At 36.4% G+C, this 24,769-nt stretch overlaps 1 protein-coding gene across 1 annotated transcript in view; it reads left to right on the forward strand.

The window, feature by feature from the left end:
- The window catches only part of lrp1bb (low density lipoprotein receptor-related protein 1Bb), a 401,537-nt gene extending 378,391 nt beyond the window's left edge, over positions 1–23,146 (forward strand). Inside the window, exons 82-91 of the mRNA XM_036590747.1 lie at positions 3,820–3,945; positions 6,033–6,197; positions 9,729–9,890; positions 10,649–10,823; positions 12,319–12,423; positions 17,961–18,037; positions 19,823–19,913; positions 20,536–20,686; positions 22,210–22,284; positions 22,521–23,146. Coding sequence (XP_036446640.1) covers positions 3,820–3,945; positions 6,033–6,197; positions 9,729–9,890; positions 10,649–10,823; positions 12,319–12,423; positions 17,961–18,037; positions 19,823–19,913; positions 20,536–20,686; positions 22,210–22,284; positions 22,521–22,661 — 1,268 coding nt within the window. The 3' untranslated portion in view covers positions 22,662–23,146. The remainder of the gene's footprint in view (positions 1–3,819; positions 3,946–6,032; positions 6,198–9,728; positions 9,891–10,648; positions 10,824–12,318; positions 12,424–17,960; positions 18,038–19,822; positions 19,914–20,535; positions 20,687–22,209; positions 22,285–22,520) is intronic.
- Positions 23,147–24,769: the final 1,623 nt, after the last annotated feature.

The following is a 24,769-nucleotide window of genomic DNA, read 5'->3' on the forward strand; positions in this document are numbered from 1 at the left end:
AAAAACTATGTATAAGTTAGAAGAAACAAATATGTTTGATAAACTAAATTGATAGGGAAAAATGTATTCAGACACCACAGATTAATAACATTTGTAATTTGATGCAAGAAGTAATTAGCTTTTTTAGAATTGTGTCAATTTTGGCCCATTTCTCTTCCGTCTGATGGCATGGCACTTTCAAAATCCTCCTCCATCCACCTTTCCCTAGATTCAGTTTGTGGACTGATGAGTTGAAATTCTCATCTGCTGTCTCCCATTACATCACTCCATACATGTTTATTTTTGATGACGTGTTATGCCCCAGTACTGTTCGGAGAAAAAAGGCCCCATTTTATGATGTTCCCATCTGTATACAACCCCATCTCCAAAAAAGTTGGGACTGTAAGTAAAAATAGAATGCAATGATATGCAAATCATATAAACCATTTTTAAAGGAAAATACTACAAAGACAACATATAAAATGTTGAAACTGAGAAATGTATTGTTTTTTGAAAAATATATGCCCATTTTGAATTTGATGCCAACAACATGATCCAGGAAAGTTGGGATGGGGGCGTGTTTACCACTGTGTTTCATCACCTCTTCTTTTAACAACACTTTAAGCGTTTGGGAACTGAAGAGACGGACTGCTGTAGTTTTAGAAGTGAGATGTTTTCTCATTCTTGCTTGATATAGAATTTCAGCTGCTCAACGGTTCAGGGTCTCCTTGGTCGCATTTTCCAATTCATAATGCACCAAATGTTTTCCGTGGGTGACAGGTCTGGACGGCAGGCAGGTCAGTTTAGCACCTGGGCTCTTTCAATATGGAGCAATGCTATTGTAATACATGCAGAATGTGGTTTGGCGTTGTCTTGCTGAAACAAAAACAAGGCCTTCCCTGAAAAAGACGTTGTCTGGATGGCAGCATATGTTGCCAATACATGTATATATTGTTCAGCATTAATCGTGCCTTCACAGATGTGCACGTCACCCATATCATATGCACTAGTGCACCCCTATACCATCATGAATACTGGCTTTTGACTGTGCACTGATAACAAGCTGAGTGGTCTATAGCCCGGAGGACACAGTGTCCATTATTTCCAAAAAGAATTTCACATGTTTATTTGTCTGACCACAGGACACTTTTCCACTTCCCCTCAGTCCATTTTAAATGAGCTCAGGCCCAGAGAAGGTGTCAGTGTTGTGGTTTCTTCTTTGCGTTTTAGAGTTTTAACTTGCATTTATGGATGCAGCAACAAACTGTTTTCAGAGACAGTGGTTTTGAGAAGTGTTTCTGAGCCCATGCAGTGATTTTCTCTACAGAATTATGTCTGTTATTAATGTAGTGCCGCCTGAGGGCCCAAAGATCACGGCCAGCAAATACTGTTTTTTGGTCTTGTCCCTTGCATACAGAGATTTCTCCAGATTGTCTGCATCTTTTTATAGTATGTATTGTAGATGATGAAAAGCAAAAGTCATTTGCTGTTTTACATTGAGAAACGTTATTCTTGAATTGTTGCACTATTTGCTTGTGCAGTCTTTCACAGAATGGTGAACCCCTCATTGTCTCATTGTCGTTGATGCTCTTTTACACCCAATCATGTTACTGACCTGTTGCCAGTTAACCACCAGGTTTTTTTTTCAGCATTACACAACTTCACCAGCCTTTTGTTGCCCCCATCTCAACTTTTTGTGAATGTGTTGTTGGCATCAAATTCAAAATGGGCATATATTTTTCAAAAAACAACATTTGATATGTTGTCTTTGTACTATTTTCAATGAAATATAATGATTTGCACATCATTGCATTTTTTTTTAATTTACGTTTTGCACAGCATCACAACTTTTTTGGAAATGGAGTTGTACTTCACTGTGGCTTCTCTCTTAACTTCCTGATCATTAGTCTGAGAGTGTGTTGTGAAACCTGTCTGATGTTGATTAGTTAAGAAATTTCCACTTTGTACTCAAACGGTTGGTTAAGGCCTTTTCTACAGCTCCGTAGCTCTTTACATTTGAGTTTGAGTGTTTAATAATGTTATCCCTGAAAACTTTGGCAAGCTCCTTCGCCTTTACTTTGATAGCCACTTGGTGCATGAAATCTAAATAAAAAAAATAAAATAAATAAAAAAAGGTCTGCAGCTTTTCAACTTAGAAAAGTAAGTAACCAGGTTAACTTGAAATGTTGCATTCTTTGAACTTCAAGTAATAAATTAACACATGTAAAACACAAATTATTCTCCGTTAACTTAATATTACAAATGAACCCTTTTACTTACTTTTTATGTTTAAACCTGCATGTTTTCTTCCAGTTTAAATTGGCATAGTTTTTTAAACATACCTCTTTTTATGGTTATACTTTTTTTTTCATATTTCTGAGTACAAAGTCAAAGGACATTACATGTGTAAATTTGAAGTAGATAACTGCACTGGAATTACAATAAATAACAAAAACAACAGGAACAGAATACTTGTTGCCCCTCACTGTTTCTTTTTACTGACTGTAGTAGACACAAGAGAATTTGAAGTAGTTTATATAACAGTAACAAAAGAGAACATCACAATTTTTAAACTCACTTGAAGGAAAAGACTGACTTGTGTTGCAAGCATTCTTTCTACAAATTCCACAGCACTGTGTTGCTATCTGCCCTGGTGCTGCAGTTGCCAGGATATCAAGGCTATGCATAACCCAACCAGTGTATTCTCATTCACTCTGCTGCTTCTCTGCTGCTGCTTCTGGGCTTCATCAGAAACCACAGTCCATGGGCAAAGACCTGGTTGCTGTTTGTTCTCTGGGTAGTGTTAATGGCCCCAGAGCCTCCAACAGATCTTTGCTGGTCAGGGTGTTGCAGCATGGGGCAACTGTGCCCGTCCCCACTGACTCATTAAAAGCCAGAGCGCGAGTCTGAGGGAGGAACTTGCACTGCCAGCAAAAGCTAGAAGGCTGAGGTTTGATGTCTTCAGCAAAACATGGACGATGCTCTTTTGCCTTTCTCGGCTCTTTTACAAGTTACTTTGATTCTGACGTTCTGTGGAAGCCCTGACCAACCTTCAGCCACTGAGTGATCTCCACCATGCCTCTCTCGGGCTGGCAGACATCTTTGTGAAATTCAAAAGCAGCGTGTTTGAGATGGCTGGCGGATTGCATCAGTATGATTGTGTTTTACTGCCGGATTGCTTTGTTTTTAGCCATTAAAACTGAGCTAAATGTGAAAAACAGCCTTGGCAGAAATATGAGGCTTTTTCATGCTCCAACAGCAAAACGCTGTATCTTACAGCACGAGAAATGTGGTTTTCAGAGCACACTGTGCCATTTGATGGAGAAATAACGTATGTCACAAGAAGAATAAAGAGAATGTATTTCCGTTTCACCACTGCCTTTTGCATAGATGGTTTTGGTTTGGCCCAGCAAGTGAAATTGCAGTCTTTCATCATTACATTCTAAGGAATATTATTAAAAATGGCATCATGGTCTTTACTACTGCATTACTGATGAGTGAGTTTACAGACCCCTTACTAATCAGCCTTTGCTTTGTTTTTAACTTCTACACATTCCCACAGATGTTCAATATAATTACATCTCAGAATCTACCACAGGTTTTATACGACACATACAGTTCTGTGGTCTCAGCTTAATATTAAGCGGTCGTTTCTACAATGTTTTGCATAATTCTCAAGCATCTTTTCTACAGCATATTTTAGACATAGTATAAAGTTGATCGATTTTCTCAGGCTTGTTTTACATCATGTCTGTTGTAGAAATTGTTCACAGGACTAAAGTTCACCTCACCGCTGGGAAGGACGGATCATTATGATGTCTTTTTTTACTGTTTTATCAGTGGCCAATCCATGTCTGAAGATAACCTGTGACTTTATGTGCCTGCTGAACCCAACCGGAGCCAGCTGCACTTGTCCTGAAGGAAAGACCCTGGTTAATGGCTCCTGTATTGATCCCAACATATCAGGTAGGCCATTTAGCTTTGGTTAAAAAAAGGCCACTTCTCAAGTGAATATTAAGAGCAGGCATGCAAGAAAGTGTTTTAATTGTGGGTGGCGAAATTTTAAGCAGCATACATGTGACATACACAGTGACAAACTAAATGCTATGTTTTTTTTTTTTTTTTATTTTATTCCCTTAAAGTGCCAGGCTTATTACACTCTAAGGCTCATTATGCAGTAACTACAGGTACTTCAATGCAAACAGGTTGAGCTATGCTTGGGTTATAGAAGTGTGTAATAAAATCTCAGGTCCTGGCCATGTAAGGGGTTAACTTGTTTGAATAATTGACATGAAACAGAACATATTATAATATGGTTTAACATGACGAGAGATGAGAATATGAGTACAAACATGTAACTGACATTGAAACCACAGATTTATACCCTGCTCTTATTCTGGAAGAACTGTGTAGATGATGCTGAAAATCCACCAATAACATTGATGAGATGTAGCTCTAAAATCAATAGTCACATCCAAATTAAACTGCACTATGAAAGAAGTATCGTTCTGAGTCAGGAGAAAAAGAACATGCTAAACTGTGGTGTGCGTGCTGTGAGTCACCCTGTAAAGCTTGAAATCATAATTTAAAAGTCAGAGGTGTCGGGTTGGAGTTTTCCAGATCACATGAGATGTCCTTATGTATTAACGTCACATGCACAGGCTCAGAAAGACCTGGCTCAATGTTCAGGTCTCAAACACAAAATCTACATTACACTGATGAAGATATGATAACAATAGTAGATAATTCACCCACATCCTCGCAAGAAATGTTGTTTTGCCAGTTTTGACTGAGTTCTCTTTGACGCCTCTTGTAATATGTTTGCAACTTACAGTACTTGTTTGCAGATTCATGTTCTTCTGTATGTAGTATACAATTACTACACTGCATTATTACATTGCTGGACTTCAAACTCACAATCTCCTGATGCTGAAATTAATGCTGAGACAATGGGACCACTCAGGAGCCCCTCAAGTTACTAGATTTCAGTATTTACACATGTTCAATACACTGTATAAAATTTGAATTCGAAAAAATATTATATAAAGAATGTTTTAGTTATTTCAACAAAAAAGGGCCTCAGTACTAGGAACACATAAAATATGTAGATTAAAAAACGTTAATATCGTAATAATGATAGACATCAGTTAGCTCTTATGTCATAATTAATTATTCTTTTTCTAATTAATCATTGTTATTAACAGACATGTAAGCTATAACTTCACAATGAAGTATTCTTTAATCAGTTTTTATATATATATATATATATATATATATATATATATGTATATATGTATATATATACATATATATATGTATATACAATACAATACAGTACAATAGCTGACCAACAATGCAAACAATGCTAAATGAATCTATATGGCTTATAAACTTATAAACTATCATCATTATATATAAAATTATATAACATTATCAAGTGTTATATCCAAGTTTTGCATATTTATTTAAATTTAGTGTAGAATTATTTCTGGCTGACCTAAAACTTTGAGGTAGTTTTAGGAAGTTAACAGAACAGCAATCTGTTATGTAAACTTATTATGTGATGTTCAGTAAGTTTAAGTCAGCTGTGTTTCTTTGTGAAGGTAAAACTTTTTTTTCACTATGCTCAAAATATTTTACAGTTCTGTACAGTTATGTTCTCTACAGTTATTTTTATTTCTGTTATTGTTATTATTGTTGTTAAAAAATCATGAAATCTGGCTGTAGCACAACCCCCCCCTACTGCTTCCTTGTCTAATTTAGAGATATTTTTCTGAACGTGTTGTAATGCGAGCTTTACTAAAAAGGTAATGAGAAACCTTCCGTGTCTTAGATGACCTCCGGTGTTACTGCTGAACTTCAGAGTTTCCTTTAGACTGAACTTTTACTTTTAAGCTGGCAGGCTTTACCTCATATAACCGAAGATGGTTCATGTGTCTTTCCATGTCTGCGAAAAACCCCTGAAAGTACTCGCAAAGGGCAGAAAACAGCTGGGTGTGGATGTGCGGTATGTGGTGCTGTGCCTCAGTGGGTTTTGCTCTGTTGTACTGAAGGTGAACTGTGCCGGCCTGCCTGTGAGAATGGAGGCCGCTGCGTGGCCAACGAGAAAGGTGACTGGCGCTGTTATTGCTGGCCCGATTTCTCTGGAGAGCGCTGTGAAGTCAACCACTGCACAGACTACTGCTTAAACGGAGGCACATGTACTGGGTCTCCGCTAGGTAAGCAAAACTCTTGCCTCTTTGCTACCTTATTAGGATTCTGTTTTGCCTCCGTTCAAAAGAACCTTTGTTCTGTTTCTTTTGGGCTGCACTGAACTGTGAAATATGATATTTTGGCAAGAAGGAATCTTTAATATACACTGTAAAAAGGTGGAACAGGGCAGAAGTTTAAGCTATTTGTTTTGCTTTGCATTGTTTTTTTTCCAGTTGTTTGACTTAATTAAAGATGGTTAAATTGCTAGTGAAATCATGTTTTAGTTTGAATTCACAAACTTTTTTTTTCTGTGTAGACAATATAATAAGATTGTTGTAAGAATATTTTTATGAATATTCCACCTATTTGTTTTTTTCTTAAGGGGACCTTATCATGGGAAAATTATCATTGGCCAGTAGATATCTGTTAATGTAGTGGATGAATTAGTTTGTAAATTACTTTTATTGCTAAAAGAAATTTTGACAAATGGGTTGAATAATCTTATCATATAGTCTCACAAAGAGAAATATTAGATGTACTTGTTCTTAAGATGTGTTTACTTGCCTTAGTATTGTTTTTTTTTTCTTGCCATTTACCTGAATTCCAAAATTACTCAAATGTGTCCAGTCTCTTGATTATGAGGTTGTTTATATAGAAGAGTGATCTGTCTGACAGATTTGTTTTCTTCCTGCATACTACATAAACATCTAGAGAGGATCAGTAAACATTGTGCCATCCTCTAAAAGAATAATCAATCTGAACAAAACCCAACCCAATTTGTTACCTTAAAAGAGTTTTAATTTTTCATGGGGTGCAACAGAGACAGCAGATGTGGGAACAGTTCCTGCTAAGTCAGCCTCAAAGTCACTCACTTTCAAGGTTTTGATTTAGTTCATTGTGCTGATTCAGACTTGATGACAATAAAACTTTCCAGCTATCATAGCCACTTTAGCAGCAATGTGGCAGTTTGTCCAAAGAAATGGAGAAAAACATGTGTACCAGACTTTCTCTGGTATACATGATCTGGTATACATGATTAGAAGTTGAGAGCAATTTCTGTCCTTGCGCTATTCTATTTATGTGCAGTTACACAATTATATAGTAATTACATACATATTATATACATACATACATTGGGTACATAGTTATTTACAGGAATGACATTTGCATTCAGTTTACATTCTGTGCAAACAAGTTTAACTTTTTCCCATTGCTGCAAGGGATGTTGTCTTTCTGCACAAGACTGCACAAACAATGACATTTTTCTAAGTTCAAACAATAACAAAAAAATCTCTTATTATGATCACAAATATGGTATTAATTGAACGTTTCAATGAGTTATGAGTGAGAAGTAATTCATGTCAGATTATGCCATGCCTATGTTACTGTTGGTGATAACGGAGACTTCTAAGGGTTAATTATGTGGCAGCCTATTTTGAAAATAAAATTTCTTGAGAGTCCTTCAGACAGGGTTTTAATTTAGAACGAGAATGTCTTTGTCCCACCTCTAGAAACAATATTGCTAATGACAAAATCAGCCAAGTGTTTGTGTCTACGTCTGAATTAAAATTAGTCAAGTGTCATTTCATTTCTGCAATCAGTCACATGCTGCGTGAAGCACACAGGAAAGTAATTATCTGTACATCTTTCACAGAGCAATATTAAATATATTTTGTGACTTGTATAATAGCTTACTGCTTGGTAAGTTTTAATATTAAAGCGTTGATGTATATTTGAATTAACTATGCAAGTGCAAAATTGGCTGCAGGAGGGTGAATATTAAGTATGAAGTAGAGCTGAAATAATTATTGCTTCAGTGGCAACTGATAACAAACAGTATGTACTGAGATACAACAGGTTCACTCACTGTTACTTTTTAAAACTGCCTAAAAGGACATTAGTTCAGTAATGTGGCACCAGAACAAAGAACAAGGTGACACTAAATTTAGGTTCTGTTCAAATGTGTATTTTTTTTAGAAATGAAAGGTTTTCCCAAATGCTTTTCTTTAATTTAGTTTTTCAGTGTAAAAAACTGAAAACCCATTTAAAACTTGTATTGAATTGAAAACAGTATTTTTTGATGTTTTACCAGTCATTCCAAATTGTATGCCTCCAATACATTCCAAATTATTTGGGACAGGAGCACGTTTACCACCATGCTAAATTGCATTTTAAGAACACTTAATAATCATTTGAGGACTAAAGACACCAATAGGGCTTTCATTGCCTTTATTGTTTTTCAAGGGGAGACAAGTCTAAATGCATGCGGGCCAGTCTAGAACCCACAGTCTCTGATTATGAAGTCTTAACTTGGAGTTGTCATGTTATAATAAGCTCATACATCCCTGAAAAAGTATATACATGTTCTAGAAGGCAGCATATCGCTATTGTTGGAAGAAAACCTTGTATCTCCAAAATGATAACTTTACAGGAGAGGGAAAAAAACATACTTTACTTTTAATGTAAGTCTATAGAACCAGACTTTTTACCTAGTCATTTTGGGTCATTTCTTTTGGTCCATTCCTTATGAAATTTATACATAATGTAAAGAGCAACAGGCATTTTCACGTTATGTCAAAAATTGAAAAACGACAAAAATGGAGATACAAGGTTTTCTCTACCGACAGCAGTGATATGTTACTCCAAATTGTATATACCATTTAGTGTTAATTGTGCTTTTAGAGATATGAAAGTTATGCATGCCATTGGCCATTGGCACTAATATACCCTCATACCTGTCAGACCTTGGCTTTTCAGCTTTATGCTGGTAACAAGCTGGGTTTTATATATATATATATATATATATATATATATATATATATATATATATATATATATATAAAACATTTATATTCATATACCTCTTTGTCATGGAGAACATGTAGTCCATAATGATTTGTCGAAGTATTTCCAAGCTCATGTGGTGATATCAATCACGAAACAGAAGCATGCTGGTTTTTAATGCAGTGCCGTGGTTTTTAGCCTTTATGCATAGAGATTTCTCTGGATTCCCTAAATCTTTTGATGATATTATGCACTGTAGAGGGTGAAATACCTAAAATCCTTGAAATTGCTTGTTGAGGACTGTTGCTCTTAAACTGTCGGATTATTCTGATTTTTTGCAGGCCTCGATGCATCCTTGCTCATAAAGGACTGGGCCTTTCCTGGTTGCTCTGTTTATATCTATGCATGTTTGCATAACTTGTTTAAGATGTTTTTGGAACATTTCACAGCTGTCACAACATTCCTAGTCTTAAATTGCCCCTGTCCCAAGCTTTTTGGAAGGTGGTGCAGGTTCCAAAATTTCATTATATTTGAAAAAAACAGTGAAGTTAAAGAGATAAAACATTAAATATCTTGACTTTGTTCTCATTATGAACTATCACTTTCTTTTGTTATTTGAGTTTGACTTACTATTTTAACATTTTTGGAATTGAGGTGTGTACATTCCATATTATTGATGACCCACAGGTGAGTCTTCTATCTTAAGTAAAGGTCAGAGAGCCTCTTTTTACTGGTGCTATGTTCATGCTAATCAGTCTCTTTTCCTGCCGTAGGGAGACCGACCTGTCGCTGTGCTGTAGGGTTCACTGGCCCTAACTGTGAGCGGCGGGTGTGTGATAATTACTGTCTGAATGGAGGGACATGTGATGTCAGCCAGGGGAACCAGCCAGTGTGTCGTTGCTTAGCAGAGTACACGGGTGACCGCTGCCTGTACCGTGAGTGTGGCAGAGAGACCACTTTAGCTCTACTTACAGCCAAACCTATTTCAGCTCTCAGCAAGAGTCGCTATAGGTTACTTTTCTTTTGTAATGGACCAATTACAAACTGCATCATTTCTGACTACTCTCATGTCTGTGAAGAAATGCTCATTGAACATTTTAACACCCAGGTGCAGATGATTCACATAGAAAGAAAGAAATGAGACCTATAAAAAGACTCTGAAAGAAAGGTTTGATCTACTAAGGCATTTGTTAGATATCCTTTTATTTTCATCTAATATTCAAAACCTGTCACTTCTTTGTACATTCTAAAATTACAAGCAGTTTTCTTCCATTTCGTTGACACTGGCTAGAGTATAGACAACAATAAAGAAGACTATTTGAGCAAAAAGACAATTTCCAGCACAGAAAGCGTTTGAACAGCTTGTGCCCAAAGAGGCTTGTAAATGCCACTAAGACAACCTTGAGGTGTTTCTGAGCTCAACTGATAAAATATTTCCTCTGTTATATAGTTTTTGTTATTATAATTCACAGGAAAACAATTTATCTGGCTACTGTTAAAGTATTTTCACTATTGAGCACCCAGGGGGTGATACTTTTTCATCTCTATGCTAGATATTTGATGTGGATAATTAAATCTCATTAAAGCTTTGTAAAATTCCAATTAAACCAGCAGATAATATAGAGAGAATTCACCCCTGAATCCTAATCAGGCATTTAGAATGATTTCTTTGTGTTTTTTTTCCCCATGACAGACATCTGTCACCATTACTGTGTAAACTCCAAGGCCTGCACGCTGTCTAGCTCTGGCCATGTGGAATGTGTGTGTCCAGCTCGATATGAGGGGATCAAATGTGACGTTGATAAGTGCCTACGGTGCCATGGAGCTCCGTGTATTATTGATGGAGAGACGGGAGATGTGGCCTGCAAGTATGTTTCATAAAAGGAGAACAGTTTCCTTTGTCCCTTTTTAAAAATGCTTATTTGTTTGATTTAAACAGGTTTTTGTAGCACTGCATTAGTTTCATGACATCATATATATCTTATCTTATAAAGAACATTCACTTGAACACCAAATAAAGCCTATGACGCTCAATTCATGTGACGTTTGGAAGATCACTCAGTCACATTGCTCTTCATGCACCATGTATACAATACTGTGCAAAGGTCAGAGACCACCAATCATTTATATAGTGTCTAGGCAAACAGCCATTAAGTACAAGTTGTTTTTCAGGAGATATTTCTGAGGAGACATAAGATAAACTAATGTACACTCTCAGAAAAAACGTATGAAACTGTCACTGGGGCAGTACTCCTCTTGTCACTGGGTGTCTCTTGTGGCTGGAATCTCAATACCATAATCCACTGAAATTATATTGTCTAAGTATTGACTCCATGCACCTTATCTCATCTCCAGCCTTTTTCTTTTATTGTTCTGTTTCAAAACGTTATGAAAAGGTACAAATATGTATTTTTCACCTGGGAAAAACTTATTTAAGGTGCACAATTGCACCTTAAAAACACTGTAGTACCTTTACATTGTTTGTACAATGATGAATGAAAAAATGTACCTGCACAGTACCTTTTATTTCTAACAGTGTATAAGGAAGGGCAACGTCAAAGAAATTCATAAAAAAAAATATCCACCATCAAAAAATGGTTTAAAAATATGAACAGTTTTATTGCAAAATGATGCATATCCATTTGTATTCAGTTTTATATATGCTAACTTTTGTAAAAGGATAAGAGTGGACATAAAATCCTACCACTTAATGAAGGTGCTATTAATGAAAATATAGTATTGATATTTCTTGTATGTTTGAAGCCCATTTTGAACAATGTAAACCATAGAAAAAAGAACACTCCTGAAAATGGTCTGTAATGTGTTTTGAAACAAAACCCTTCATAGAAATTAAGACTGCTAACAAGACCGGGTAGACCACCAAAACAATCAATATCAGTTAAACAGTACCTACAGCTGTAATGTTTGAGAGAGAGGAGAAAAATAAAGCTCCACTCTTGCTTCAGATATGGAAAAATCCACAGTCCATCCTTCCACTGTGAGAAGACAGCTCAACAATATCAGTCTGAAAAGATGTGTAGCTGTCAAGAAGCTGTTACTGAGAAAAGTAGAAAATGTGTGTGTAACTCAGACAAAGAAGTTGCTGGTGTTCTTAGAAAAGTGGAGTGGATTTCCTTTGAAAACTGAAAGCAAGTCTCCTGAAAAGAATGACGCACTAACATGGTGCACAAAACAACTAACTAACTTGTACCTAATTGCCATTTTGAATGGAAATCAAATAATTGAAAGGTTTTCTGACTTTTGTACAGTACTGTATTATGTTTGGATCGGGTGTTGAATGAACATGCATTCACTATTACATTTAATTAATTTCTCCATCTGCCCTCCCTCTCCGTCTTGCAGCTGCACCAGCGGTAGAATAGCATCCAGCTGCCAGCTGTGTGATGGCTACTGCTACAACGGAGGCACCTGTCATCTGGACCCAGACACCAACCTGCCCTTCTGCCAGTGAGTAATGACTAAATAGGTTTCTTTTGTCTCAGTCCAAATCCCTGTAATTAGACGTGGACAGGAAAACGCCTCATAGAGCCTCAGCGTTTATTTGTGAAACGTGACAGATGCCAGAAAACGCATTGATGTGTTTCTCATCAGTGGGGACCAAAGCGGCTCAGCAAGGGGCAAAATGCTGGCACCTAGTTTAAGAGCCTTTGCTTTAGAGCTAATTTTGTCTCTAAAATGTCTGTGTTTGCTTCAAAAGAGTCTTAGGGAGCAGGTTTACATGTCTACACAGGGCCAGATGTTCTAAGCCTTTTGTATCAGGTTTCAGATGCAAACATGATGCATGTTATGTGCGAGACTAATGACACAGTAGAAACGCACTTGATACATATACATTTAAAGGAGGATAACGCAAAATGTGGATGGATCGTGGAAGTGTGGCTGATTATATATTCCATGACTGCATGAAAAAGCTATATGATTAGTAAATTGAGGAGTGCAAGCATGTAATTACTCTTTTTTGTTGTGTTGCACTGTGCCTTCTTATATACGCTATATGTCCAAAAGTTTGTAGACATCTGTTCCTCCAGCGATTCTACTGAAATTAAGGGTATTGATTTGGAGTTCCTCTCAGTCTCTACTTTTCTGGGAAGACTTTACACTAGATATTGAAACATTGCTGTGAGGATTTGATTGCATTTAGCTATAATAGCATTAGTGAGGACAGGTACTGATGTTGGATGATTAGCTCTGGATTACAAACATCACTCCAGCTCCTCCCAATGGTACTGGATGGAGCTCCAACACTCTAGAGAACACAATTCCACTGCTCCACAGCCCAGTACTCGAGGGCTTTACACCCCTCCAACTAGCACTTACCGTTGGGCATGATGACTTTATGTTCATGTGCGGCTACTCCAGAGCATCCCATTCTATTGGCAGGGCTTTTCTATGGAGTATATACACCCCCATTTACACCTGTGTCAGCAAGAGGTGAGCCTGAAAGTAACTGAATTCACTGATTAAAAAAGGGTGTCTGGATACTTTTGGATATAAAGTGTACATAAATCTGGCCCACAGTGTTACATTTAGTATCTGGTTCCTTAATCTTTTTTCTTTCTCTCTAGCTTTTTAAAAGTGAGAGATAGACCAGATCTCTTTATCTATATGTCACCTGTCACATATTGTGCCTTGTTTATACTATATGCAGTTATCTTCCTTGTCCAGTACATCAGGTAATGTTAGTGACCAGTTGGTGACAAAGAATATGACAGCAGACAAACGAGAGAAAGTGTCTCCCCTAGGCCTGGTGGTTAACAAGAATTAAATTACAGTCAGTTCTATTCAGGCACCAAGCTGAAACAGGGTGTTTATATTCATGTTGAGAAGTCTCGTCATTTGCACCAAATAGTCTTTGTAGTTTAAATGACATTTGTGGCAATGCCTGACACAATTGAGAAGATAAAATCAATTTCTATGCAAATGATCTCATCTGGTTTTCTGTGAGGTTAAAACATGCTGATAATGTGCTTTATTCACTGGCTCCCAGGCCCAGAAAATGTATGCATTGATTTATCTTTCCGTGTGGAGAAGTCGTAATGGTTGACCTTAAATGCAGCCAATATGAAGGAATTTCCAACCTTCATGAAAAAGATTATGAACATCTCCTCATTCAGTGCAAGCCAGTGTTATTGTCATACACACATTCACACAGACAGTAAATGGGGAGAAACTCAGAAACCTATTAAGACGTCTTCAGTGTCTTGATTTAAACTTTAAAATGAAGATTTCCTTTTATACAACTGCTTTTACTTAACACGTTTTTTCAGTTTTACAATAAAATGTCAGCATTTATTCCAGGTCTTTTAATTGTCATTAGCAGGGCTGGATGAAATAATACAATGTGCTTTGGTTATTTAGGTATTTACATTGAATATGTTCAGTACTGTGAAAAAGTCAGAGACCATCATTCATTTATTTAACTTCTGTTAAATAGAAGTTGCTCGTTTTAAGGAGACATTTTGGAGAAGATTAGATATCTGATTTAAATTTGCATGTGGAAGCTGAAAGTCAAAGGGAAATAAATGAAAAACAGAAACAATTAGGGTGTTAAATTGTTATAAGAATGAACCCCGTGAAGAAGTTTTTTAAACTGAGAACATGACATGGACAAAAAAGAAGAAGGGGACACTTTATTTTGAGTGGTCCTTTTTAGATGAAACAAACACTCAACAGACTCTCAGTAACTTGTCCAGACCTCAGCATCACTGAATGTGTTTGGGATTATTTGGATTGTAAGAAGCAGAAAATGCAACCAGCTTCTGAGACTGAAGCTGAAAAAACTGAAAGCAAGTCTTTTGAAAAGAATGGAAGCTGCAGTAAAAGCAAATTGTGAACAATCTAAATACTGAACTGATATTATATTTAGGGTTATATATTATTATTGTTGAGGCTTTTTTCTGTTAAGTATGCATTCTAATTATATTCTAATTTTCTGTTAAGTATGCGTGTATTGCATTTTTTCCCAATGCTGAAAAAAAGAATAAATTGTGCATAAAGGCTTTGTACATATAAAAATAACCCACTTGAATAAGGAAGGGAAGAGTCAATCATAAATAAATGACAAAAATGTAGTTTTTATTAATTATTAAACAATATGCAGACATTAGAGGCCAAAATCTACATAAATGAAAGGATGGTCTTTGACTGTTGCACAGTACTATAGTAGTGTATGGTTTTCTCACATGCACAGCAGGTTAGAGGCAATGTGTTTAAATGGTGTTTCATTTGACTGCAGTTCTGTTGTGGAGGTTTATTGGCCTTAACCTTATTCCAAGTATTTCATATGACTCTTGTGGCAGAATTAGTCACTGTTTGCTCCTGACCGTTACAGTATAATTAAGTCTGATTGAGGTACTGTTAAATGTCAGGGCTTTCAAACTTCTGAAGCACTGTTTGAGAAATGTGATGTAACTGACCCAGCCTTCAAGAATGAAGGCAAACGGACAGCATCATATTCTACCCTGGAGTGAAAATTGTACTTAATGCTCATACCTAGCTTAATGAGGACAGTGCGTTTTGACGGCTGACTCGCACTTTTGTTATTTTTCTTCACCCCACTGCAATTTCTTGCAGCTGCACAGCTGGGTTCAAGAACCAGCGCTGTGATGAGCTGGCCAACCCCTGTGATTACTACTGTCAGAATGAAGGGATATGCACAATAACCTCCCTTAACAAACCCCGCTGCAAGTAGGTCCCACATCTGTACCTACCCAACCCACCCCACCAAACCCACCCAGCGGCCTCATCTCCACCCTGCTCCATCGCCCAGCACCGTCCAGTGGCCCTACAACACTCACCCACTTGTGCACAGGGCAGTCTATCTGTCTCTGCCCCACTGACCATGCCCATACCATGCAGGAGTACATAACCAACATAATCATGCACCTCCGCTCTCTGTGGTCTGCTGTGAAAGTTTCACAGTTTGTTCTGCATTTATTTAAATGATGCCATACATTGTTACTTTACCAGTTATTATACCAGCTTAACAAATTTTTCTCCATGTTTTTTTTTTCTCGCTCATGCATTCACATTTTAACTTTGTATGTATTTGTAATAAATATTTGACTAAGTATTTTAGAATAGGTCTAGACTGGTCAAAGCAACACTACGTAACTCTTCTCACTTTGCAGTAGGGGTGGGCGATATGATATGATATCATAATCACGATAAATTACATCATGATCAGCTTTTCTGAGTGTATTGTGGGTATCATTAATAACTGAATGTTTCATTAAAAACAGTTTTTTTTATCTTGTCTAAAGTTACATCCTGTTGTTAAGTGATAGTAATAATACAGTGGGTAGTACATGAAACGTGCAGTGTGTGAAATATTTTTGTGGCATTTTTCAATTGGCCACTTGTAAAATTGTGATTACAGGTCTCTCAGCCAATCACAGTCATCTCTAAACATTCCTTCCTTTGTCAAGTGAAGAACTCCTCATAAGAAACCTGCAGTGAGAACAATGGTGGCAGTAAATTAGTCATGTAGTCCCTATATGCTAAAATTATTATTATTATTATTATTATTATTATTATTATTATTAAATTATGTTATTGTAAGTTCAGTTAGCTAACTATTTAGCTTTTCTCATCTGAAGGGGTAGTTTCTGTCACTAAAACCTCCACCTTATTAGACATGAAATCCTATAGCTTTTATGTACAGTGACTAAATGATTTCCCTGGTTTGACTGTAAACGTGCTTTCAAAAATCTTACCTACATGTACAGTCGTATGGAAACGTTTGAACTTTCGCATGTTTTGTTGATTTTCTAAGTAGAAATAAGTTAACATGTCCTCTACAGTGAACATAGATATGTGTACAGTAATTTTAGTGTCAATTTCTATTAAAAACAACAAAAAAACATTACATTAAATGCAGTGGGTAGCGCTGTTGCCTCACAGCACAAGGGCCTGGGTTCAATTCCCCGGCCAGGCAACTAGGGTCCTTTCTGTGTGGAGTTTGCATGTTCTCCCCATGTCTGCATGGGTTTCCTCCCGCAGTCCAAAGACGTGAGTGTGGTTGTATATGTCTGTGTGTCTGTCCTGCGATGGACTGTCCAGGATATTTCCTGCCTTCCACCCAGTGACCACTGGGTTAGGCACAAGCTCCCCTGTGACCCTGAAGCAGCTTAGATAATATGTATGTGTTAAATTCAGCAAATAAACAGTAACATTATATTAAAATGTACAGAAGTCTGTTCTCTGTAGAAGATGTGTAACTTATTTTCATGTAGAAAATCAACAAAATGTAATATGACCGGGTGCACCCAAACTTTTACATACAACTGTATGTCTTTATTGACCATCTTTTAAAGCCAGATCATGTTTCAATGAAAAAAAATTCAAATATTCTCCTCTTTGTGCTTCTAAATTTTACTTCTGAACTTTCCAGTCTGTTAGTACAAGTGTTACAAATGCTAGCAGGTAGCCTGAACTAAAAGATTGACGGATGTAGCGCTAACTAAGGGAGACAGGCCTTTTTTTTTTTTTGGAATTTTGCAGTCAGTTATGGCACTGCTGGTGCATTATGTGCATCCAACCTCAAAAAAACAAAATATCATGATACGTATAATGTATCATGACAATGTATCCAAGTTTTGTGGTATCATATTTTTGCCATATTTCTCACCTCTATTGTGCAATCTGGTGGAATATAATATCATTATTTTATAGTGAACACATGCTGTTGTCATCCTCAGATATACAAACTTCAGTCATCAATCATCTGATTAGTCACATACATACCACCCATTCAGTGTTTTTCATTTCCAAACGAGGTGACACATCCTTTTGCCGTCTGTTTCATCGCTCAGCGTGATGTAAGTGTGTTGATTTACTCTTCACGGTGTGGATTTAGATCCTCCGCTTGTAGAAACTGTCTCTGGGCTGCACTATGTGTTTGCTATAATTCACCACATGCCAGCCGAACAGATTAGAATTCATAACCATTATCTGATGGCCCCTCTGTGGATGTTTTTAATCAGGTGCTCAGCGAATTGGTCAGGGACGCAGTGCGAGAGGCCCGCCCCAAAGAGCAGCCGCTCAGACAACACTGCTGGAGGTGAGTGAGAAGACTACGATTCGCCTTCATTACTGCACACGCACGGCTCTGATTAAAATATGGGCCCACCGCTCCTCATATGCTTGCTTTCAGGGAGCACGTAGCAAAGGCATCAGAGCATGGACAAATATGATTTATGATGTAAGAGATTTACCGTAATACCCAGGGTGCTAAAACCGGCTCGAAAAGCCAATAAAACTTGGGCTTCTTTACTACTTCTGTAAGAGTACAGGTACTTTACTGCAGTATTTATACACACTGCTGTTCAAAGGCTTGGAATCACTTGTCATATGAATAATTGTAAATTAATAATAACTTATGATAATAACTAGATACAGTATAGATTGCAATGTTAAAAACTAGACACCAAAATATAAACCAATTGTTTATTCACATTGTAAAATACAGCACGTTTTGATGTGGTAAAAAAAAAAAAAATGCTTTTAAACAATAAACTGTACATATCTGTTTATGGTAATTGTCCCAAGATTACTGTTAACTGCTGTTTGATCAGTGATATTTGGTCACTGCTTTTATAATAAGAGGCGTTGAAGATCAGATCAGTTTTACTATATATGCTTCATCCTCAATGAGAAATGTCCAGCCTTGGACAGTGAAGTTTTTTCTGTTCTATTCTATTCTATTCTATTCTATTCTATTCAGATTTCTCAATTACACACATATATATATATATATATATATGTATATATATATACATTCAACCTAGAACTTCCAACCAATTGTTTGAACACTATAGAATCACAGAATTATTTCATACATGTATCTGCAACACTTGGCTTTTTTATTACTGAACACAGTGATTCCAAACTTCTGAATAATAGAGTGCTTATGAACACATGCTGTTGAGTTAATGTTAACTGTTAACTTGTGTTTGTGTAAAATGTCACTGGCCTTTATTAATCAGTATTACTTATAAATTAGCAAAATGGCACACAAACTACTCTGCATCCAATTCATGAAACTGTTGTTTGACATCGAAAAGAGACTTCATTTGAGTGCAGTTGATGACTCAGCTTCAGCTATAAAAACAAGCACCCGCCCACGAGTCCATTGTTTGCCATCATTTGGAATGTGCCAGTTTACCTCATATACATATAATTTATATAAATCACACCCTAATTCGTGCAAGTGTTGTTTGCGAGCCAATAAAAGGAAAGAATTCAGCACAGGTTGTCCTCTATAAAAAATTGGGGACATTGGGGACTGCAAAGTAAAACTTGTGTTTGTTCACACTTACTACTCAGCTAAGATACTAGAGAGCTCATTAAGTTCCAATTTACCTTTACAGATTACATGTTGACAATATTCAAGCCATTATCTACACTTTTAGTGTGACGATTCTAATGTACACAATCATTATTACCGTTATTTCCTATTTTTATTGCTATTACTCATTTTATTGATGACATTGAAACGAATTTTGATGATTTAATGGCAAATCAAGCTTTGTTCAGGTTGTTGAAATATTAGTATGGATTCTGACCTGACATGAGGCCAGTAGTGTAGATACTTTTTAAGATGAAATTGATGAATAATGAAACAGTCAGTAAAATTTGCTTACTTTTATTTAACAATTAGATACGCAGTGTTAATAAATAAATAAGTAAGTAAATAAATAAGGGCCACTGTGTTTTCTAACAATCTCTAGTATTACTTTGGAGTGAACTTTAGAATGATTATGATTTTACATGCAGCTTAAGGACCCCTACGTGGACAGTGATGACTGGGGCTTTATTCCGCCTTTTTCATTCTTCTTCACCACAGGGAGCATAGCCATCATTGTGCCACTAGTCCTGCTGGTTATTTTGATAACAACAGTGGTGGCTGGAGTCTTCATCTGCAGAAGACGACAGAGGTAATACAGAGTAGCTGAGACGTTGGCCAAACTGTAGCCTTTATGACTACATTAGGGGCTAAAACATGCAGAGGACCATGTTTAAAAACTCAATAGATGCATTCTGAGGTAAATTCACGCTATCATAAATATTTACCACACTTGCTAAGATTCTTGCTCTAACATTTTTAGCGGTAATTTGAAATAGTCACAACCTTAAGCTTAAGGAAATAATGTTTGCATGATTCCAAAAATGATGAATGTTTAACAGTAAAGAGCTTGAGTTTTCAAACTGTGTGGAGTGAAACCAGCAGAACTCTGGATTATACCAATTATCCCAATACAGTTGAACTGCAATAACATTTGGATGTCGTTTTGTGTAAAACGCTTGAAATAAACACATTTGAAATATAATTGCAGTATGGAGAAGTTAACCTGGTTGTTCAGAATATCCATAAACACTGTTATTGAAAATTGCTTTGTAAGATGATTGTGTGGGTGGCCAGGCCCTCAGTGTCAGTGTAGTTTTGTGTGAAATACTTGAATATGTAATAGCATACAGCACAATATATTTTCCAGGAGAAATGATAAAGGCTATTTTCTCTTTGATACATCTTAAAAATGCCTTCATGGCCTGTCCTAGGGGCAAGCGAGTACAACGGCAACCCATGACCAACGGAGGCATTAATGTGGAGATAGGCAACCCATCCTACAACATGTACGAGGTGGACCATGACAACCACGCAGATGCTGGAAGCCTCCTCAAACCAAATTTCACACTGGATCCACATAAGGTTTGTGTCTGAAGCGGTTACAGGCATTTATGTGGCTGCTGAAAAGATGAACTCTCTGTGTTTAAATAACAGTATATGCTGCTCACATTCTATAGCTCATTAGACAAGGGCTCATTAATGCAGGAATACAGTGTGAAACTTCACTCCTTAGGCTTTATTGCATATTTTCATCCAGGGTGACACTAACATAGTTGACATCAATTGCATTTTAAATATTACTGATGCAGCCTGAGATAGTTTTTTAACCGAGATTGGGTCCCAATTTATTTGGAGGCTGCCTACATAGAGACTTCAAGTGCATAAACACTGAGTAACACATTTATAAAGGAATACTTCAAGATTACCAGCAGCTTGTGCCAACAATCACTAGATGACATGGCTTTATGAAGCAAATCTAACATTAAGCTAAAGTGACAGATTTGTGTTCCCTTTGTGACACTGTTAAAGCATCTTTCCCAAGTAATGGAAATTAGAGGCCTAATTAAGAACACCGTTTCTACTTGAGTTAAAGTACAGGTTCTATTAAGGTGATCTGTGTGGCTACAGTTATGGAACAACTAACTTTGTTTTTTATGTCTATAGTCACGCATGCTTCTTTAATAGAACTTGTTTATCAAAACAATATAACAATGTCTGTCATAACTCAGAGTACTTTTGATACTTAAGTACATTTAAAAGCAAGTAGAAATAAAGAGGACTTTTAATTGTGCTCAAGTATAGTTTTGTACAGGAGTGCAAAATGTAACACCTTTGGTCAAATTATATGTTTTGTTGATTTTTTTAGTCCTCTACAGGGGACTTAAATGTGCCATTTTCTGTCGATTTTGTTGCACAATTTCTATTTATTTGCTGAACATATTGGATACAAAAGAACATAAAATATAAAATGTGCCATAACTTTTGCACAGGCCACATTTTCTGTAATTGTGCATTGACGTGCAGAAACGCAGTCTCTGTAGAGAATGTGTCAACTTCCACTTAATAAATCAACAAAGAAAAAAATAAAGGTTTTGGGGGAGTGCCAAAACTTTTGCATATGACCATGTACCTTTCCACTTAAGTTTAAAGGCTTTGAAAATTTTCCATAGAACTCATATGTGATGCTCTTAACTGGGCTGTTACTTGGGAAGTACATTTCTTAACAGTGCTATAAATGAAACAAGTATCTGCCACTGTAATTTAAGGTCACTTATATCAATACGATATCATTTATTTCATAAAATATCTTGTGATTACTGGCATATAGTAATCCAGGTATTGCTTTATCAATATGTTATTCAGTGCTTATGCATGTGCCCTGTATAGCCTTCAAATAAAGTGTTACCTTGATCGCAACATCATTTTGCCCACTGTAGGATCTGCTGTGAAAACTTGTAGTGCTGCTATGATGGCATTAACAAAACTTGCACTGCTGTACTGTTTAGCTTTTATTCTGCATACTCTACTTTTACATGCTGTATGGAATGAAGGTCTAAATATAGGCATGTTCGGACCGTTTTTAAGGCAGAGAATGTGTGTTACAGGGGTGGTGTGTAAAATCCAGTGACCCTCGTACTCTGAACATACACTCTGTCCCTAAAGAAGTTATACCTGGACAGGTGAAGACCTCTGTCCCTCTTCGTGACTGTACTCATCGCATGCATGACTTGGGTTCCGTGGTCATCAGTGTTTGTGCTTTGCATGTTGCTCGTGCTTGTCTGGTTTTCCATGTTTCTTCACCTTTAACTAATACGAGTAATGAAAGCTAGAATTCTTTTCATTCACTGTATGTAAACAGTTAATAAGTATGTAAGTCTTATTGGTATTAACTGCTTTTTAACGTATCTCCTTGCAGCCTATGAACTACTCCAACCCAATGTATGCCAAGATATACATTGATGGTCAGAACTGTCGGAAACCAGTCATCAGCATTGATGAAAGGAGAGAGCTACTCCCAAAGAAACTTGAGGGGACGATTCGAGAAACCGCCGCATAGCCTGACTTTACACTTTCTACTCTTTTTTTTACGTCAATGTACAAAATGTATAAAACACATGGAGAAAAAGAGTTTTCTATTTCCTATCAGGTTCTGCTAACTCAATTAGGGTTGCTTCTATGTTTGACATCAGCGTTACCTCTCCATGTCTGTGCTATAAACTTTGGACTCCATACTTGTCCTTTCCATTTTTTTTGTTAGTATTCATTCGCTGTTTGTTGTTTGTGTTTTGTTTTTCATTCAGGATATACATACATAAACTGCACTATATATAAAGCTGCTGATTTGAAAATTGCTGATCCATAACAAGAAAATCACAGTAGCAAAAGAGATTTTTCCTTCTCAAACTATGTATTTTGCTTTATAGTGTTGGCTCAGCGACTATGTGGCACAAACCTTTTGTGTTTTTTTCCCAATCATGCCATTTATTTTTTATTATGCCATCACATTTTTCTTATTTCCTTTCAATATTCAACTCATTTATACTTAAATGATGCTTAAAAATTCATCTGTTGTTCATCAGTTCTAGATGGAGTGTTTTTTCATTTGTTTTTTTTTTTCTTTATGCATTTTTGTCTCTACAGAGGGCTACTGATATACACTGCATTTAGACTTAATTCATCAATTCTTGTCCTCAGTTGTATAAGTGTGCTTATAATAACAAACTGCCCAGTCATATTCGTCACTTTTCATTTAAGTGTTTTGCTTTCTGTCAATGAAAATAATGCTGCAAATATGAAATACAGTCTGTTCATCCAGCTCAACCACACGACATGTTGGAGGAACCCAATATTTAGTGGACAGTTTGCGAGACTACATCCTTACCAGTCTTCGACAGTGATCTTTTCGCAAGGTACTTTCAGCCCAGTGCTAACGAACTGCGGTCCATCTCGTGAACTTTATAATCTATCAAAAGTTGTATCTGGTATTTGAAGGACACTTGCAGTAATTCATCTTGTTTGAAGTCTTGCTAATCAAGAAGCAAACTAAAACTCACTCTAAACTAGTGCTCAGCATCAGTGAAAGTAGAATTAGGTTACGGATGGCTGGAATCTGTCAGACAGGATGTAATAAGGGGTTTAATCTTACTGGCTTGTGGAGAGTTTAAAGAGTTATGAATGAAATCCTTTTGTCTGTTACTTTAAGAGAGGGACGTTAATAAGATACAGTACAAAAGATTTTATAATTTTGTATTTGATTTATATGTTGTTCGGCTGCTCGTATTTTGGACAAAATGTATTAAATGTAAGTACTTTTTATATAAAAAAATGAATCAAATATAAAATAAAGGCATTTTATTTCCATTTCAACATCTTTTTGGCTGGTGATTTGTATTGATTTGAGTGATCTGTTTTCACTTGTTTCTTTTGTACAGTTGCCAAGCCCTATGCAATATGTGTTCAGAGGCCCAAATACAAAAATAGTTCATAGTTATTAATTTGATAAGTTGAGAAACACTAAATTTCACCATGGTGAAGCAATAAAGTAAATTGTTAACATCTCAAAGTTAATGCTAAGGACCCAGAAAAGACTTTGAAAGGACTATTACTTTTTTACAGCCCAGATTCAGTTCCATTTCTAGGTAATAGACAAGTACATACTGTTTAAGAGTCTTATAGATGGATTTATATCCAAATGTAACCAGAAGGTCTTTCTGATTATTGAATTCAGCCACTTTAGATGCATCCATCGCTGATAAAGGTTTTCAATTGCTAACTCACAGCTCATATAATCTCCATAGAAAGGCATGAATTCTTTGATTTCAGAGGAAGCATTGGATAAGCAGGTTCCTTAAAGGTTTGGACATATAGTATATTTGTACCACCTATTATCCTATTTAACTACCTGGTACTTAAAACTGAGATTTACGTTCCTGCTTAAATATGTGACGTTACATTAAAAATTAGTATACGTTTATACTTGGCACTTTATTATTCCAAATAATTATTCAATATGAGACGTTTTGCTTTTTTTCAGCTATGTACCTAGAACCTTTTAGGTATTTTAGTCCAATTTAATTGGACCACCTTACCATAATTTTGTCCCAAATTACTTATTACTATAAAATAACATCTAAAACTTAATGGGAAAGAAAGCATTACCCATGA

The sequence above is a fragment of the Colossoma macropomum genome, unplaced genomic scaffold, assembly GCF_904425465.1.
Source record: "Colossoma macropomum unplaced genomic scaffold, Colossoma_macropomum, whole genome shotgun sequence".
Lineage (NCBI taxonomy): Eukaryota > Metazoa > Chordata > Actinopteri > Characiformes > Serrasalmidae > Colossoma > Colossoma macropomum.